The following is a 20,986-nucleotide window of genomic DNA, read 5'->3' as shown; positions in this document are numbered from 1 at the left end:
TTGGTGTTAGATTTAGGGCTATACTTTGTTTTTGGGTTATGGTTAGATCTAGGGTTGTGGTTATGACTAGGTTTAGCAATAAAATGAGGGTTATTACTAGGATTAGGGTTTCAGTTAGGATTAGCACTACAGTTAACTCTGCGTATGCCAGGGAGTGCATTCAGGGAGTTACCTTTAGGTTAGATTGAGGAAATATTGTTGCTGCTATATTCATGGCAAAACTGGAGAACAATTAAAGTAGATGCCTCTCCACAAGGGTGTAATGAAGTACGATTTCCAAGCCAAGCTGAGTTTAAAATAAATAAAAACTATGCGAAGCTGTTCCTTAAGTAATATATACAGCTGTTACCAACAGTAAGGTTTCAATATGAGTCCCAGTGATGATTTGGGTACCACCCTGATTTGTCAGACTAATATAAATATTGAAGGCATCTAGAGGGTTCCAGGAATCTGTGCTTTGTTTGTATTTCCTGCCCAAACTGAGTTGTAGGTCACAACTCCCCAGAATGCCAAACTTAGTTTGTGATTGCTCTTATAATGCAGTCTGTACATGCAAGGTCCCTACAAATCACTTAAATGTAATTAAGGCTGAGTGTTCTACAACCTACAGATCTCTGTGTAATGCAGCTGAGATCAGCACATTGTGTAAAACTCTTTATGCACTTTCCACACAAATACCGCAGAGCTAATTTACATATGTATATATAATTCCATTATCCTCAGGTTCTTTTCATTTTAGATCAAATACCAATTAGCTGATTTGTAAATGTATAATTGTGCTCATTAGTATTTTCTATAAGTCCTTAAAGGGTCAGTAATGTAATGTTTGTGTATGCCTATTGTATATCAGCATATACATTATATATATATATATATATATATATATATATATATATATATATATATATATATATATATATATATATATATATATATATACAGCTATAAATTATAAAGCTATGTGTAGCATGTTGCAAGGTGATGGTTTGTAATATGCACTATACAGAATTTCAGTTATAATTTACAGAATATTTAGTGAAATTATATATAGAGTTATTTTTTATTATTTGCTACTATTAAGTAAACATTTAATATATTAGGTTAAATTGTTATTTAAACCTTTGGAAACATCACATCTATCTCTGGAATCCAAAGGGTTAAATGATGTAAATGATTGTGGGATAACAAAACAACTTAGTTACCTGTACATTTGACACTAATTTGTATAATCACCATCCAGTCAATACTCTGACAATGTTACAATGTAACAAATAGTCCTTGCATAGAAGAGTTCTAGAGACTGGAGGTAACATTATTATATCAGGAATTTACATCTAAACATAAAATGCCAGCAACTTAATGAAAGTTGCATTAACCATTTGGTTGCCACAGAAAGCTGCACTGCGTTGCTGAACAAAGGGTTATAATGACAAGAACTTACCTGGTCCGTTTATGTTCTCCTCACATGAGTACCAAAAGCCAGTGTGGAAGTATCTGAAAAGGAATCTGTCATCTCCAGTCTCCCAGCTGTAATGGACCACGTTGGGGTTGGTCACATTGTTGGACTCAATGCCAGTATAGCTGATGCAGTTGGTCCTCCTGCCTTTACTACAGGTGGGTTTAGGGACCCTCTGAGTCCCCTCACACCAGTAGGTCGTGATAAAAGCTGTTGTTGAGAACAAAAGTGCCACCAAGTTGAGGCTCACAGCTAGAAGGGCTCTGTGTCTTCTGCTTGCCCTACTCATAGTGTCCCCATGCCCAGATCACTGCTCTCTGGGGCTGAGGTCCCTGTCACATACATATAATGACAGGGACAAGGCAGAACTGGGCATGTGAGACCCAGCCTGGCATTTCTGGCAGATGTCAGAGGATCTCAGGAGCATCAGCTCTCAGCCCCAGATCACATCATGTGTGTTGTGTCTCTCAGGAAGCGCAGACGCTGAGTTCCAGTCTGTTAACGTGAACATTTGGTATTGAAGGGACTGACACATCTCCAGAGGGACCGGGAGACACCTGCAGGCTGCTGGCTTCATTGTCACTGGGTCCTAGTCACAATATATAGAGGCTGGTGGCTCCCACCTCACTCCCACTAACCACACAAAGAGCTCTGTGTGCTACAGGCGACATCAGTGCTGGCATTTCTAATACACATGATCTAAAGGTTTTGTTGCTTTTGTACATAAACTTGTTTTTCTATAAGAAATAACTGCTAGGTGAGGAACGGCTTCCTGCATCTGAGTAGTTGATGTATTATTTATAAATTAATTGAGTGCTAATATACACACATACAGAAACACATAAACACACACAAACCAGGATTACACATAAACACACACAAACCAGGATTACACATAAACACACACACACACACACCAGGATTACACATAAACACACACAAACCAGGATTACACATCAACACACACACACCAGGATTACACATAAACACACACAAAAACCACAAACATACACACGCGCAAACACAAAATATATGTACAGATCAACACACATACACACAGATATACACATACACAGAAACATACACGAACAAACACACACATACAGACACACACACACACACACACACACACAAACCAGGATTAAACATAAACACACACAAAAACCAGGATTACACATAAACACACACAAAGCAGGATTACACATAAACACACACAAACCAGGATTACACATAAACACACACAAACCAGGATTACACATCAACACACACACACTAGGATTACACATAAACACACACAAAAACCACAAACATACACACACGCAAACACAAAATATGTGTACAGATCAACACACATACACACAGATATACACATACACATAAACATAAACAAACACACACATACAGACACACACAGAAATAAACACATACACACTAGCAAACACAAACATATATATATTATATATATATATATATATATATATATATATATATATATATAAAACCTATGCACAAATACACATACAGACAACTGCTCATAACACATTGATCACACACACACGCACACATATATATATATATATATATATATATATATATATATACATACACACATATATATACACATACACAGACATGCACTACATACACGCACATATACACACACACGCCTATATATATATATATATATATATATATATATATATATATATAAACACACACATATATATACACATACTCACACATGCACTGCATACACGCACACACATACACATACTGTGTATATATACACACACACACACACACACATACATACACATACACCAGCACATACAGTATGTATATACATATATATATATATATATATATATATATATATATATATATATATATATATATATATATATATATAAATATTTGTAATGTGCAAGTAATTACAAGTTTATCTATTCTTAAAGAGGGCAACTTGTTCCCAAAATGATAAAAAGTGACCTAAGGTTTGTGCCTACCCTGATACTTGGCAATATACATTATGCCATACACAGCAGCAAAGATTGGGTATAGCATGTGCCAGTAGGCTGCTGATTTGGCTGGACATGAAAGAGTCAACTTTGTCCCCTAACAGAGAACAGATGGAATTCTTTTAAGTTAAACCTTCTCACTGCTGCTGGCTGGTTATGTCCAAGAGTTAATGCCCTGTGCAGTGCCCACAGTGATGCTGACAGATCGCTAGCCCATTGCACATGCTAACAGACCAAGCAATAGTGCTTAAAGGGACAGGAAACCCAAACATTTTCTTTTGTGATTCACATAGAGAATACAATTTTAAACAACATTCCAATTTACTTCTATTATCGAATTTTGCTTCATTCTTTAGATATCCTTTGTTGAAGAAATAGCAATGCCCATGGGGGAGCAGCTACTAATCCTATCTAGATATGCTTTTCAACAAAGGATATCAAGAAAATGAAGCAAATTAGATAAAAGAAGTAGATTGGAAGGTTCCTTAAAATTGCTGCTCTTTCTAAATCATGAAACAAAAAATGTGGCTTTCATGTTTCTTTAAGTCAAAGGTCAGACCAACTCCAACTCAGCTCCAGCCAGTGAATGCTCCACTCTGTGTTATTCTGCAGAACTGAAGTAATGAAACAAAAGGAATTAGAGAGCCATTTTCCTTAGTGAATCTAGCCCAGTAATTTGTTGTATGCAATGATGAGCAGACTAGAGTGTGATTACTTCATAGCTGAGTTCTGGGAACTGTGTTAGCATAAACTAAAGCATTAATGTGTTAGAGCATAACATTATTTGTATGACAGTTTTCTTATGCAATGCCAACACCTGTAACTAAGGAGTTATAGGGCTAGATGCATTAACGCTCTTAATATTGGTGAGGTGCCTTGTTGTAAAGATGAGCTCATCTTCTAAATTCATTCAGCATTGCGTCACCTTTCTCCCTGAGCGTATTATTAGCGCGTTCCTGTCATTTATGTCTATAGTTATGTCATAGACACAATACATTGCACACGTGAAACGAGAACCTATTGCTAAACGAGTAAAACAATCACAACCACAACAGCTTTGGAGACACGTGGGAAACCTGGTTAAATGGATAGAAAGGTGCATAAATGCCTTTCAATATGAAATAGAAGCATTTTTAGGTAAAATGTGCACGTGTCCTGTGAGAGTCCGTGCCCCAGTATTCAAGCTCAGAGAGCTAAGATTGTGTGTATGGCTTCTGTGAAGACCTGGGGGGAGATTCAATAAGCAGCGGATGCTGCAATCTGCCTCCAATATCACCAGCTCGCCGGAAACCGACGTTAAGTCATAAGACGGCTGCTCCTTAACTTTTCCGCCACCTTTCAGGTGGTGGACTTCAATCAACCCGATCCGATCAGAATGATTGACACCCCCTGCTAGCGGCCGATTGGCATTGAATCTGCAGGGGGCAGCATTGCACAAACGTTTCACAAGAACTGCTTGTGCAATGTTAAATGCCGACAGCGTATGCTGTCGGCATTTAGCAAGGTCGGGCGGACGTGATTTGCTACAGCGACCCATAATAATAAATCTACCCCATAATGTGTTTCATATAAGCTATACCTGACTTACTCAGAAGCTGTGTCGTCTGAATACTGGTGCGCGGACCTCACAGGGTCTGTCTCATTATTTTAAACTGGATGAGATTGCCTCTGATATATTTCCCTTTTACTTAGTTTGTGTGGAATGTTTTATAGCAGGTACTGTACGTTTATTTCTCGTTTTTAGTAGTATCCTTTGAAACTATAAAGACGCTTTGTGACGCTGATGTCCTTTACATTGGATTCTATGCACCAAGAAGAGAACAGTTATAGAAAGGTGCAGCACCGTTAATTATAACATAACTAATAACTTGCGGCTATCATGACGGCCGCAAGTTATGATGACAAATCTTTATAGATTCGTCAGTTATCAAGTTGAGATGTTGCTTCATATGTTTCAGTGAGATATTAGTTTTACAAATGTTTTTTTTTTCATTCAATCTACGCTATAATTTCTTATAGACCATGGGTGTAGGACACTTTTTAAGGAGGAAACAGTAGAATATGCTCCTTCTAAAAATATGCATTTCTACTGCTTTAGTTCTGTTTCTACCTTTTAGAGAGGCAGAAGAAAACAGAGATTTGTTCCAAGAATTAGATTAATACCTTGTAATAACAGAAGCAGATGAATGTTTCAGTTTCAAGAGCTCCTGTCATAAGCACCAGACAATGCCATAATCCTGTGTCCCAGATAGCCTGCCTGACAAGAACTGAGTGAATTTATCTCCTAGTGACCCTAGGTGCCGTCATACGCAGGAATTGTGACCAATGCTCCCTCTAAATCCAGTTTTTTAAGCATCCCAGCAGTGAACCAGTTAATTAGAGCAATTAGCAAACACTACACAATGCAAGCTGCAAGGTGTGGTTCCCTTATTAACTGTTTCACTGCGGGGCCGCACACAAAACTCACCTTAGAGGGAGCACTGGTCATAATCCCTGATGGCACCTAGGGTCATTAGGAGATACCACTGTTTGTAACACACAAGTACTGATTCTAATGCAACTGAAAATCACTCACACACACACACATTTTATATATATACACACACACACACACACACACACATTTTATATATATATGTGCAAAAAGTCCAGCACTCACTATACCATAGTGCCTCCGGGGTGCATCCCACTCAATTATCATATAAAGGGCAAAAGATAGCACATGCCATTATTTTCGTGTGAAACAAAAGTGTTTATTTCCTCCGAATGTTTTCGGGGAGTGACCCCGTCCTCAGACAATTCCAAAAAAAAAAATTTGGAGGGGGGGAATTGTCTGAGGACGGGGTCACTCCCGAAAACATTCACAGGAAATAAACACTTTTGTTTGACACGAAAATAACGGCGAGTACTCTCTTTTGCCCTTTATATATATATATTACATAACATATTTATCCTTTAAAACGGATTGGAATATTTTTAATACATTATGATTTTCTTCCAACTCATAAGACTTTAAACCTAGTCCACTGAAACTATTTCAAAAATTCTTTATTACTCATCCCAGTAATTTCACAATTATCTGTATATAGATTTATTCCAAAATTGAAAGTTTGATAAAATGAATTTATACAGGATCATAGGTTTAGTTAATTATGTGTATATATGTGTATGTATATATATATATATTCCTTGGGCATATATATAATTAAAATAATATGTTGCAAGCCTTTCTCTCTCTCTCTCTCTCTCTCTCTCTCTCTCTCTCTCTCTCTCTCTCTCTCTCTCTATCTTTAAACATATTTAGATTTTTGATTTTAACCAAACATTTTTAGTTTTGGTTTTAACCAATCAGGATTTGCAAGTAGGTTTATTAATGATCACATTAGTTTATGGATTTGAGTCTATAATTAGGACTTGCGTTTTTCATCCAAGAAGAGTCTGAGGAGCTTTTTTAAGTCGTGTCACATATGAACTCTTTGTTCTTTTTAATGAGTTGGCAATAAAAGTGAATTTTTAATATAAAAAAGGAGATGCTTTATTTCATTGTGTTTGGGTCTAAAGGAACAGTTTAATGTAAAACCTATAAGCTAAAACACATTAGTGCAGGCAGAACTTAAATGGGTATTTTCTACTGAAAGTCATTAGATACGTTTTTCTAGATGGTTGTGATTGACCCCGTGTAACAGGTTTAATACAATTTATTCTTAAAAAGACTGTCTCGGGGGAACTTCCGGGTGGCAGCCATGACAGGCTGCATAATTCCATACTGCTCCTGCATTTTATCCATTTCTCACTGAAATAACTTTCCAAACAGCTCAATCATTAGGTATACTAATAGATCTTTATCTTACTAAACAACCTGCATTTGATGAGCCCAATATCGACGAGATATCTGCAGTTTTGAGCTCCCGGAGCACAGTGGAAGGTTGAGGCCTTTTTTTTCTACACCCCCGGCGAGGCACAGTTGGGCCTTGTCGTTAGGAGGCACGAAGTGCCGATTACAAGATCTTACTGGATTTATTGTGTATCAATCGTCTGCCAAAGGAGCACCACCACATATACACTATGGAGATACCCTACTATTTATTAGGGGAGATACGCAATCTGATTGATGGTCACTACGCTGCTCTAGCAGACACGCTAAACAGCCTAACATTTGTTTGTGGTAGTGGCCCGGTCCGACAATTATTGCACCCTAAGCCTACCTCTCGCCCCCCGGTACCACTACGGAAGAAGTGATTGCAGGGTCTACAGAGCTGGCAAATCGCTTTGGGAACTACACGGAGACCCCCCTGCTCTACCCCCGACAAAGGAGGCTACAACCGTAAAGCATGATTCAAATCTATCACAGCCTTGGAACACTTTTAAAGGGGATTCATATGCGATCCCCACTGATGGAACGGGACAAACAATTGCACCCTGGCAGACCCATGACATACTCCCTGCGGTAAGAATGGAGGACGGTATAATAGGCTCAAACCTTGCTGCACAACAGTTATCCGTAAAATAGGATACCAAAGGGCCATTAGCAGGGAACTGTACTCAGACCAACAACCCCACACAATTGAAAGCAGCGCACACCTTACAAACCTCCTGCCTCTCAGGTGCCTGCTTTTACAAAGCTCTGCTGAGCCTAAATTGGGATCCCGGAGGGCAACACTTAATTGATCCCCAAGATGTTTGTGGCACAGGACTGCTCCTGGAGACTATTGCAGTACGAGTAGGGGAGACCCGATATCACTACCAGTACAGATTTACTAAGTCCATGCGAGACTTTGGTATTCTCTTTCTCCTTACATATAGGACTGGTTATTGTAGCATAAGCTCAGAGGATCTAGCGTCAGTATCAGCATGTGTCTGCTGGAGCCCAGCTGGAATATTTTGTCTGTCTCTCTATTTCCACACGATCCGCTCACAGATTGCTGATCCCCTACAATGTTTATGATCCATCTGATGTTTATCAATGTACTGTGTATTATCGCATTACCCTTTACTGTGTACATACAGATGCTAATTCTCACAACACGGTACCCTACTCTTTGTAAGTCATAGTCGCAGCCCCATTTTAGCAATGCACATTTGTAACATACATATATCCAATTAATGATCATTTGCTGAAGGTTTGCAGATCCACTGCAATGTCTATTTGGGTATTATTTACTGCTCCATAATATGCACTTAGGTTCACCCTTCTCTTAAGAGTGTTTACACTAGTCCTTTTCCCTAGATGCCCATAGATAGCATACTCAGCCATCTCTGAACCTATTCCCTCAATTGTCCCATAGCCTTTATGCCTACCTTTACCTCCAATGGTGTAATATATTAGTCTAAAGGGGGGTCTTGTTGCCAGCGGCCGTGGCGACGGGTATCCCACCTTCTTATTTGTTTACTTTCTTTTCATTTTTTATTAACTTCCATCAGCTTTTTTGTAAAGTTTTTGGTTGGCATATTGTTGTAAAATATACATTTGGTAATTGGGGACAGATCATCTTTTTCCCAATATGCTCTAATGGGATCTTCATTTATTATATGTGCATGCTATGTATTTGTGGATTGGGTCTAGGGAATTACCATATGGAGCAGCTCTTCTTGATTTATATATAGCCTCCTTTTACCTACCTATCCTTGCAATATATCATTACATAGTTGTAATCCCTAAGTTCCAGAGTTGCTTTATATTTCCATTAGTATCTAAACAGCATATTTTGAGTTCGGGCAAGGTGGAGTCCTATCTACGTATTTTCTCACTGCTATACCGTCCTACTACCCTGTTAAATGTTCACAAGTATTTACCTACTATCTCCCAACCCTTTTAATATATTAACGCATAGTGGTAATCTCCAAGTTTCAGTGTAGCCTAACATTTTACTCAGTATTTAGATGGTATGTCTTGGCTACATGTAAGGCAGAGCCCTATTTGTAACTCTTTTGAAGTTATACCACCTTGTTAACTTATTATCTCCCAACCTTTAAAATATATATATATATACATAGCTGTAATTTCCAAGTTTTATGCAGTTTTATATTATCATTACAGAAAAAGAAAATTCAAAAACTGAGGTTATCAAAGTGAGATCCAAAAGTGGTCTCGCCAGTCCATTATGCCTTTCTTTAATTTCAGATATGTTCCTTTATTTTAGGTCCATGAGTGACCTTTCGAGTTGGTTATGGAAGGTTCCCTTATGTATAGGCACCATGTATCAGCCTTGATACCTATAACTGTTTACTAAGTTGTGTATAAGGCCTATTGTATATTATTGAACTGAGCTGGACTATACATCTCTTTAAGATATTGCATGACAATCTAATGCATGAAGTTGTGTATATGGCCTATTGTATATTATTGAACTGAGCTGGACTATACTTTTTTTTTTAAGATATTGCATGACAATCTAATGCATGACTAGTTCTCTTGTATGTTTATACTGTTTGTAAGCCTAACCTGAAATACCTCAATAAAAAATCTATTAAAAAAAAAAAAACAATGCAAAAAAAAAAAAAAAGACTGTCTCAAAACTTGAGCCTAGAAACAGCCAAGTTTGACTGACTTATTAAGGGAGTCTTTAAAACTCTCTTTTGATTGGCTGTTTTATTTTAACTGAGTTGACACAGCACAAAGTAAAATGCACCCAATCAATCTTAAAGCTTAATTTCATAACCAAAACCACTAACAGACAGCGCTACAGCTCTAAGCCTGACCCACTACTACTAAGCATGTGCCTGTTTGCCTTCAAATTAATTTTGGATGCCATAGAAATCAATGGGAGTCTGAAAGCAGATAAAGCTTATGTTTGATGCTGCCAGATATCCCATTGATTTACTGTATATGGTTGAAAACCAGTAACGTTTACACCTAACACCCTAACATAAGCCCTGAGTCTAAACACCCCTAATCTGCCGCCCTGACATCGCCACCACCTACATAATGTTATTAACCCTTATCCTGCCGCTCCTGGACCCCGCCGCAACCTAAATAAAGTTATTAACCCCTATTCCGCTGCTCCCAGACCCCGCCGCCACTAAATAAATGTAAAACCCCTAAACCTCTGGCCTCCCACATCACTACCACAACATTTTTCATTTAATTTGTTTAATGAATTCAATGTATCTTTGTTTTAGATTTTCTCTAGATGTGATCACAGATAAGGAGTGCAGACGTTAAGCGTAAGGTCGGGATACCATAGTATTGTATGGCACGATTTTCGAGAAATACAATGTTGGATGGAAGCATTTACACAATTCTAACTTGTACCTACAAAAAAGAGCGACTGCACGCACTGCACAATATTTTTTCAATAGAAACCTGGTACTATAATGGAGCCATAAACTACTTTTAGCTGTTGGCCGCTTCTGTAGCTTACGGCTCCATTTTGCCAACTCTAAGGAAACAAGCTTTTTAGATGGCATAATAAACATGACTAAATGATGTGCCTGTAATAATACCTAATTGAATTAAAGGGACACTGAACCCAAAAAAAATCTTTTGTGATTCAGATAGAGCAGCAATTTTAGGCAACTTTCTAATTTACTCCTATTATCAAATTTTCTTCGTTCACTTGCTATCTTTATTTGAAAATAAGGCATCTAAGCTTCTTTTTTGGTTCAGAACACTGCACAGCACTTTTTTATTGGTGGATGAATTTATCCACCAATCAGCAAGAATAACCCAGGTTATTCACCAAAAATGGGCCAGCATCTAAACTTACATTCTTGCATTTCAAATAAAGATACCAAGAGAATGAAGAAAATTTGATAATAGGAGTAAATTAGAAAGTTGCTTAAAATTTCATGCTCTATCTGAATCACAAAAGAAAAAATTTGGGTTCAGTGTCCCTTTAAGAAGTGTTTATACTCTGCTAATTAAGGACTTTCAGAAACAGTTTTTGTTATGTGTTAAGCACTTGATGAGTTACACATTGCAAAGCAGCTGAAGGGTTAATAAATGACATGGTTACTATAAAAACATTTTTGAATTAATAGATGTGTATTTTTTTGTTGTTGAACTATGAGCAAAAGATTTAGGTTACATATGATTGTGTAGTTTGTGTGTTTTCTTTTATACAAACAGAAAGCAACGTATTTGTTTATATGTTATACCTGTAGCAATAAAATAGGATTGTGTTTTAATTTATAGTCTTTTTGTATAGGAGTCATTTACATAGAAATAGAGCCTTGGTTAAAGAAAAAAACCATGTGAATAATTCTGTGTATTTCATGATCTGAGTGTCACACTGCAGTAACCGTACCTGGTGCATGTATTTATTACTGGTTATTTATACAACTGAGCTGTACATCACATGATTATTATAATACAAAATACTTATGGACGCTGACTAGCGCTCAGTTCTGTACAAATACAATTGTAAGGTGCACACTTATCACTCAGAGCCTGAATTCTCAGTCTGTAGTACGTGCACCTTGGGGGTACTTTAGGGATTGCCCTGATGTAGCTATGGGTAACAGATATCACAGAAAGTGGTGTGTCTCATTTCCCCCCCCTCTAACAGGGCAGATTGTATTTGCTCCCTCACTGATTCACCATTCTCTAATTTTGTGTGTTTACCATAGCTACAGCAGCGGGAAAATGAGGACAATCCATGGATTACTGCTTGGTATTGCGCCAAGTACCCCCAGGCAGGGGTAAGTGGACCAGAGGTTGAGACACTAAGCTCTGTGGGAATCATGAAAGGAAAATTGTGGGTCTCACTCCCCTATAAAGGGCTACATTACGAGTGGCGAACTAACTTGTGCACAAGCGAAAAAGGGCTTATCGTAGGAGTTTCAAACAAGTTGAAAGTAAAGATGTTCGCTTGAGCGCAAGGGAATTTAACACGCGTTGGGATAGTGTGAAACGCATCAAAAATCCATTTATAAGTGCAGTTACACACACACACATAATAACACTATCTAATAAATAATATATATTATATATATACATGCATTTGTGAATAAATAAAACATATTCATGTGAAGAGCTTTGCAATGGGAAATATTAATATTTTCATGTCGGGTAGCGCACTAGCGAAAATACAATCAGGTTTGTGCCACTTGTTGGGTGTTAGTCGTTTTTTCCGCTTTTCACGCTCTATTGAGGTCTAATAGGGAATATGTGAACGCTGTTGCAATATTGTAGCTTTGGCTTTTGTGCTCCTCGGGTTTGTGCCCAAGCAAAAACTTTTTACTTTCAACTTGTAATACAAGCACTACCTTACACGCTAAAAAAGTTTATTCGTAGCGGAGTTAACGTTAGAGTGGGATCGATAAATTGCGCTCCCCTCGTAACCTAGCCCGAAATAGAGACTGTAGGATGTAATATGTATTCAGGCAGCAGTCTAATGTGTGTGTGTGAAATAGAGTTGGATGTCCCTTTAATCCTCATTTCTAAGAGAGGGATTCGTTCTGCATTTCACTTGTTGCACTTTTATTCTGATTAATTACTGTAGTCCTATTATAAATTAATTCATCAGCTAAACATGAAAGGTAGTTTGTGGTCACTGTTTACAAGAGCCCCACTTATTGCGTCCAGCAATTGTTTTCATCTGTTTTTAATAAACCTTCTTCCAATTTACCAGCTTGTGAAGTATTTTCAGCCTTTTGAATCCTGTATGCTGAATGTTATTTGCTGTGGGGTTTGTCAGTTTTCGGCTGCCGATTGTAACCAGTTGTTAAGTTAGCTGGGGAGCTCCGCCTCCTAGGAACCCAGACTGCACTATTTTGCACTTTGCAATAAGTGCTACAAGATTGTGAGTATTCTGCACATTAGGGGGGATTGAACACCTGTGGGGTTCCCACCCTGAGTTACTTTGCCATTGGAGCACCTTCTTTTCTTGTTTTCTCTATATTCATTTTATTTTATTGATTCAGATACAGCAGTGATTTTTAAAAAACTTTGTAATTTACTTCTATTATTAACTTTTCTTCGTCCTCTTGGTATCTTTTGTAGAAAATCTGTACTGTAATCTCAGGAGCGTGCACATGTCTGGAGAACTATATGGCAGCAGTTTTGCCAGATTGTTATCCATTTTCAAGAGCACTAGAGGGCAGCATTATTTCCTGTCATGTAGTGCTACTGACGCCTACCCAGGTATCTCTTCAACACAATATCATGGGAACGAAGCAAATTTGATAGAAGTAAACGATTTTTTTAATCGTATGTTCTGTATGAATCACAAAATATTTTTGGGGGGTTTGGTATCAGGAGCTTTGGTTTACCACAATAGTTTTTATGCCATTTTGTCATGTAAAATGTTAATCTTGTACCTGCATGCAAAATAACATTAAAGTATGTGATAGTGTAAGTTTATTGTAAAGTTGAATTAAATGTGAATTTACTAATAATTATTTTATTTATGACACTGACCACAGAACCAGGAACAGCTCTATCAAATCATTTCTTTTTTTATATGTTTTCCTATTTTCTGGCAATGCATTTCACAAACCCCAGGTTAAGAACAATAACCGAATTTAAATCCCTGTAATAAGCTTTCTATAAAGATTTCAATTGTACACAGAAAACTAGAATAAAACAGATTTTTTCTGTGCCTCAAACCATCGATATCAATTTCTTCCTTCACTTCCTACGTCCTTTTTTTATGTAAAATCTGAAATGAAAATAGATCCTATTTTGTAGACACAACAGAGGGTAATCTCATTTGATTTAGGTCGCAGTTCCTCTGCCATTCGCTGCTGCTTGAGATATATGGCTTACGCCTGCAACAACATCCATCTCACACAGGACATCAGAAATGTTACCAGGACAGGTGGATAAGGAAGAAATGATTGATAAAAAGCACAAGAAAATTAATTAACCCTTGACAGGGCAGCAATACAATATTTTGCAATGTATTATTGCCAAGGGGTTAAAAGGGGAAATGGTGAGTGAAGTGGTTTCTTCTGCTTATTATAGACATGAGCAGGTCAGAACATTTCCTTTCATTTTAGATATTCAAGGAAATGAATTTCCCTAATATTTGTTGCTCTATTCTGTTTTCGGTGAGTTTAAAACAAAACTAAAATCAAATTTTCGTTAGACATTTACATTTGTTTTCATTAAATTAATGTAAAAGTTTCGAAGATACAGGTGAAATGTTATAACAAACGCTAGGATTTACCATCACTAAAAATCAAGTGGAGTTTAAGTGATCAGATATGTAAAAAATGGTGCTAAACTCACCCTGAATGTGCCGTTGCACAGCGCTAAACTCACCCTGAATGTGCCGTTGCACAGCGCTAAACTCACCCTGAATGTGCCGTTGCACAGCGCTAAACTCAGGGGCTCCGGTCGCCCACGGCCCATCGCTCTCCTTCAATGAGGTGGCGTTTGCACCTCTAAACCAATAGCTGTACATGTCAACTGACAGTGTTTTGTATGCACGCACAGCTATTGGGTTAGAGGTGCAAGCGTCACCTCGTTGACAAAAGAGCGATGTGCCGTGGCCGGCTGGAACTGCTGAGTTTAGCGCTGTGCAATGGCACATTCACGGGGAGTTTAGCAGCATTTTTACATATATGATCACTTAGGGGCCCCTGTTTCAAAGCTCGCCGGAAACAGCAGCTATGAAACAGAGGCTAAAGACCGCTGCTCCATAACGGGTCCATCTGCTCTAAAGCTGCGGACATCAATCTGCCCGATCCTATACGATTGGGCTAATTGACACCCCCTGCTAGCGGCCGCAAATCTGAAGGGGGCGGCATTGCACAAGCAGTTCAAAGATCCTATAAAGAGACTTTCCTGCATACTATTAAGTTGGGTAAAGAATCTATACCAATCCTCTCAGCATATTATAAACTCTGTGACAGCAAGATCTAAGATAAAACTGCATAAAGCAATCAAAATGTCCCCTAAAAAGAACCCAAGACACAGGTGAAAGATACGCCTTCTTCTACACCCTCAGTGAATAACTATTTTAAATCCCTGGAATCATCTACCTCCACAAACACTAAAAAAGCAGGTGCCAAAGCTAGAGATAATAGACTGTCATCAGAATCTGAAGATGATTCTGCAACAAAGGCAATTACAATTCCTAAAGCCTTATTTCACTCACTCCCATCTAAAAAAGATTTTTCTTCTTTGATAGTTCAAGTCAAACAGTGTATAAGAGAAGAAATCTCAGAAATTAAAAAAGTCCTAACTGATTTAGGTCACAGAGTGGATAAAGTAAAAACCGAACAAGAAACTTGCTCTGCAGCTATGGCGGCTGTACATACCCGAATCCACAGACAAGATGAAACAATCCAAGAACTGGAAGATAAACTCGATGATGTAGAAAATTGGAGTAGAAGACATAACATCAGTATTAGGGGAATCCCGGAAAAGATTGAATCCTCGGAATTGGATCATTGCCTTCAGGGTTTATTCAAATATCTGAAAGGAGAGGAAAACTTGCAACATATCCAAATAGATAGAGTTCACAGGGCCTTGCGTCAGAAGCCTCTAGAATCTCAGCCTCCTAGGGACGTCATAGCCAAGATAGCTAACTACTCAGAAGAGGAGGAGATCATGAGACAGGCCAGACAGAAAAGATCCATCACCTACGATAATGTGGAATTACAAATATACACTGATTTATCAATCAGAACCCTTCAAAAAAGAAAGGAGTTGGGTCCTCTCACCATAATACTGAGAAGTCATAACATTCCATACAGCTGGGGGTTTTCCTTTTCACCTGGAAAGGCAGAAGAATAATTTGCAAATCCCAGGATGACATCTCGGACACTTGCAAGAAACTAAACATCCTGGAACCAGCAATGGAGGACACCCAACGTGATCAAGAGGACTTAACAGCCCAGGGAAAACTTCCACCATTACCCCAGAGATCTGATCGGCAGAAGTCACAATCCAGGAGGGCCAGGAAACAAGTGGAAAAACTCTCATCACCAAAAGAAACAACCTGACATGTTCTATTCTAACATTTATTCTTAATTAGTTTTCTGTAAATCTACCCTGCCTGGTAGGGAGATAGCGATAGACTGAAAACCTGTCCCCTCTTGTTCAAATGAATGAGTTATGAGCCTTGTACAGTGTAAGTCCACAGTTTAAATTTGTTCTTGAGTGTGTTATAAAAATATGTTTTTAAGTTATGCAATGAGTAGTTTATGCTCATCTTGGAATATATCTTTATGTTCTTTTTCTGACAAAATTACATATATATATATATATATATATATATATATATATATATATATATATATACTGTATCTGAATGGTCACTTACATGGTATCCTTGTACACTATTGTTAATGCTTAAAATTATATATGCTATTTTTCTTTCTACAGTTTTGTATTTTTTTATGTCATTGCTGGTTATGCAAATTGTTGGGACCACTATGTACTTGTCTTGGGATCAACATAATCATAATAAAGCGTACTCACAATTATATTGCACCTAAATGACAGCTAACAAGTTTCAAACACTTAATATGATATCTCAAAATGTAAGGGGATTGAACTGCCCTTCAAAGAGGAGAATGGCACTATTCAACATCAAACAAAGGGGTGGAGACAAAATCCTTTTACAAGAGACACATTTTAAATCAAAGAACATACCAAAATATTTCTCTTCTACTTTCACTCAACACTATCATAGTACTAATCCAACAAAAAACAGAAAAGCAAATGGAGACAGTATTCTTATTAAAGGGATATTAAACCCACATTTTTTCTTTCATGATTCAGATAGAGCATGCCATTTTTTTTATATCATTTATTTATAACCAGCAGTGAGTACAAGTTCCATAATAATAAAGAGAAAAAAAAGAAAAATATTTTGATATTGTACATATTATTTCAAGACCAAGAACAAAAAACCAGCATAGCAGGCAAACATAAGGTATATAAAACAAGTCATATGCATAGTTAATTGATCTGAAGCACAAATATTTACCATTTTGCTTACTACTCATTGTTGTTTTTTTTTTATTTTTTTATATAAAAAAAGAGGGAAAGAAAATAAGAAGAGGAAGAGGAGAAAAAAAAAGGAAGAAGAAGGAAAGGAGAAAAAAAAAAAAAAAAAAAAAGAAAAAGGGGGGGGGGATGTCCCAGATCTCTCTACCTCCCACCGAATTACCAGATGCCGAGCAAAACTATCTCTGAGTTCTTAAATGGAAAGATCAAATAGTCAATTTCTCCCTCAGGGAAAATCTTAATAAATGGTGCCCATTTATCAAAAAAGTTCCGTATGTCAGATTCCTTATCTATGTTTGTGTTTCTTTGTTCCAATACACATTGTTTCTTTAAATTATTCCTAATTTCAGGGATAGTTGGTAATGATCTCGATTTCCATTTCTTGCAGATCAAGTATCTGGTGGCTAAAATAGAGAGATTTACTAATTTCTCGTCAGGCTGATGCCTGTCCTCAGGTTTTAAACATAGTATAATCTGGTACAATGAAAAAGCTAATATTTCAATTTTTAATTTGTTTTTAAGCCAGTATTCTAGCTTACTCCAAAAATTTCTTATCTTAGGGCATTTCCAAAACATGTGGATCAAATCTGCAGCCGGGTAAGAACATTTGGGGCATTTGTTAAATTCCTGATTTCGAACTCTGAGGCCTCTTTCTGGGGTGAAGTATGCCCTGTGCAAAAGTTTTAAATGTGCATCGCGCCAGGTGGTAGAGAGGGTGGTCCCTGCTACTTTGTTCACTGATAATTGAAGGGTTTTCATCTCAATATTATTGTGTGGGATTGAGGTGTTCCAAGCCAAGGCCAGACTCTCCATGATGGGAGTGCCTTTATTGGTGCTCAGAATATAATAGCCAGGGGCGATGGACATGGAGCCGATTTTGATTATTGTTAGCCAGTTTTCCAGTTTGCCAAGAGTCCAGTTCCAGCCAACCTTTTTGGTAAGCTCAAGGACATAGTGCCTTATCTGCAGATAGGCATAGAGATCTTTATTTGGCAGATTGAATTCGGTCTTCAGCTCTTCAAAGGATTTAACACACTTTCTATCCTGATCCAATACATATATAGCCCTATCCAGACCATTATTATGCCACCTATTAAAAACCATCGAGTCTAACCCTGGTTGGAAGTTAGGGTTTCCAATCACAGGAAGGTATTTTGAAGCTGTGCTGTTTATAGAGAGAGATTTAGTTAGCTTATACCATGCTTTAAGAGGGGTCATTATGGTTTTAAGCTCTTTAATGCCTATTGGCAGATCTTTTGGCTCAGAATGTACTAAAGCTGTTGGTAAGAACGGGTCACATATACTTAATTCGAGTTCGTTATTTAGAACGTAATTCTTGGAGAAGATCCAATCCGCTACTGTGCGGGCTAGGAAACATAGATTATAGAATCTCAAGTTTGGTAATGCTATGCCTCCAAACTCCCTTGGCGCAGCCAATTTAGAGAAATATATTTTAGGTCTTTTCCCTTGCCAAATGAATTGCCTGATTGAAGAGTTCATTGACCGAACATCTTTCTCTAGTAACATTACTGGGACATTCTGGAGAACATAAAGCAGCTTAGGGAGGAGGACCATCTTAAATAATGCTGACCGACCCGATATTGACAGTGGTAAATTCTGCCAAACTTTAAGTCTTTCTTTTATATAAACAAGCATCTGAGTTATATTTAATTTATATAAATCTCCAATGTTAGTTGGAATATTAATCCCTAAATATTTAAAGGATTCTGTTACCACCCTAAAAGGGAGATCTGAACTACTCCTAGCACTTTTCCTGAGCCAAAACAACTCAGATTTTGAAGGATTTACTTTATACCCAGAAAAGGTGCCGAAATGATCGGTAATTCGCAGAAGTTTTGTTATATTTGAATCAGTATTAGACAGATATACAAGTAGGTCGTCTGCATACAGTCCGATTTTCATTTCATGTTTTCGGACTTTTATGCCATCCAAGGATTTCCTTATCATAATTGCAAGAGGTTCTATAGCTATATCAAAAAGGAGTGGGGAGAGAGGACAGCCCTGACACGTGCCCCTGTTCAATGCAATTGAGGGGGAGATATCATTATTGATTATGAGGCTTGTGTAAGATTGATTATATATATTCTCTATAAATTTGGGGAGATTGCCCTTAATCCCAAACTTTATTAGAGAGGTTTTTATATGTTTATGAGATACTGAGTCAAAAGCTTTTTCTGCGTCAATTGACAGAATGGCCAGATCCGGAAGGTCCTCTCCCCCCACCCTCTGCACAGATATCCTCTGAATATAATCTGTGGTAACGAGTAATTCCCTAATTTTTGCTGTGGAGTTGCGGTTATTGAGAAAGCCAGCTTGGTCCGGATGGATTATTTTTGAAAGGATAGTCTGAAGCCTCGTTGCTAAGATTGAGGTCAGGATTTTGTAGTCCGAATTTAATAAAGCAATTGGTCTATAAGATTCTTTGCAGGTAGGGTCTTTCCCCTCTTTTAAGATCAAGGTGGTAAATGAGGAAGAAAAAGAGGGGGTGACCTGTTTATCATTGATAAAGATATCATTATAAAGATTACCGAGGTATGGGGCTATTTCTACTGAGAGGACTTTATAAAACTCATTAGGTAATCCATCCGGGCCAGCAGCTTTAAGAGAGAGTTTAGTGATCACTTTTTCAATCTCTTCCCTTGTAATAGGGGAGTTGAGGCTGTCAATTGCTTCAGGGGATGCTATAGGATAAGTAATTTTATTCCAGAATTCAGTAGCTTTTTCTGAATCATAGCCTTTGCTAGTATATAGTTCCTGGAAGTATTGGAAAAATAAGTCTGAAATTTCTTCAGATTTTAATAGCTGTTTCCCCATGTGCTGAATTTTATCTATAATAGGTTTTTTATTTTCATTCTTAATTAATTTGGCAAGCATTTTACCAGATTTGTTACCAAATCGATACATTTTTGCTTGCAGTCTAAGTTCATTATGGGCTTCTTGGGTTATAAAAAAAGTGTCTCTTGCGGCTTTGGCACGTACATATCTAGCCCAGTTTAGAGGGGTTCTTTCCAGTAAAAAGAGATTGTAAGAATTAATCACAGTTATTCACTTCCTTCTCTCTTACCTTCCTTCTCTTATTTTGCATAGCAGTATATGCAGTAATTTCCCCTCTAAAAACTGCTTTAGCAGTTTCCCAGAAGATATCTGGGCGCCCTATGTAATTGCTGTTAAAATGGACGTATTCCTTAAACTTGTTCCTGAGCCATTCTTTGAATTTTAAGTCGGTGACAAGATAATAGGGAAAGAAGAATCGTAATGTCTTGGGCTTCGGTTGACTACAATAGAGCTCAAGAGAGATAGGCCCGTGGTCAGACAAAAATATTGGCATTATCTTTGCTTTTATCCTTGTCATGCTTAGCCGTTCATCGGTTAAGAATAGGTCAATCCGAGATAGCGTTTTATGGGCCTTGGAGAGACAGGTAAAATCCTGAGTATCAGGATTCTGAGTTCTCCAAATGTCGCGTATTGCAAGGTTCTGTTTAATTTTATTAAAGATTTTAGAGTCAAGACTATCTTTTTCTGTTTTAAGAGCTTAGTGTTTCTTCTAAGTCTGTCTATGGGGCATTGTGGAGCCATATTAAAATCTCC

General features: G+C 37.7%; 1 protein-coding gene across 1 annotated transcript in view; it reads right to left on the bottom strand.

The window, feature by feature from the left end:
• The window catches only part of GSG1L (GSG1 like), a 174,185-nt gene extending 172,440 nt beyond the window's left edge, over positions 1-1,745 (bottom strand). Inside the window, 1 exon segment of the mRNA XM_053694275.1 lies at positions 1,442-1,745. Coding sequence (XP_053550250.1) covers positions 1,442-1,745 — 304 coding nt within the window.
• Between the last annotated feature and the right edge of the window lie 19,241 nt (positions 1,746-20,986).

The sequence above is a fragment of the Bombina bombina genome, chromosome 11 (assembly GCF_027579735.1).
Source record: "Bombina bombina isolate aBomBom1 chromosome 11, aBomBom1.pri, whole genome shotgun sequence".
NCBI classification, from domain to species: domain Eukaryota; kingdom Metazoa; phylum Chordata; class Amphibia; order Anura; family Bombinatoridae; genus Bombina; species Bombina bombina.
Note: the sequence above shows the minus strand (reverse complement) of the source record. Positions and strands in the feature narration are given on the sequence as shown.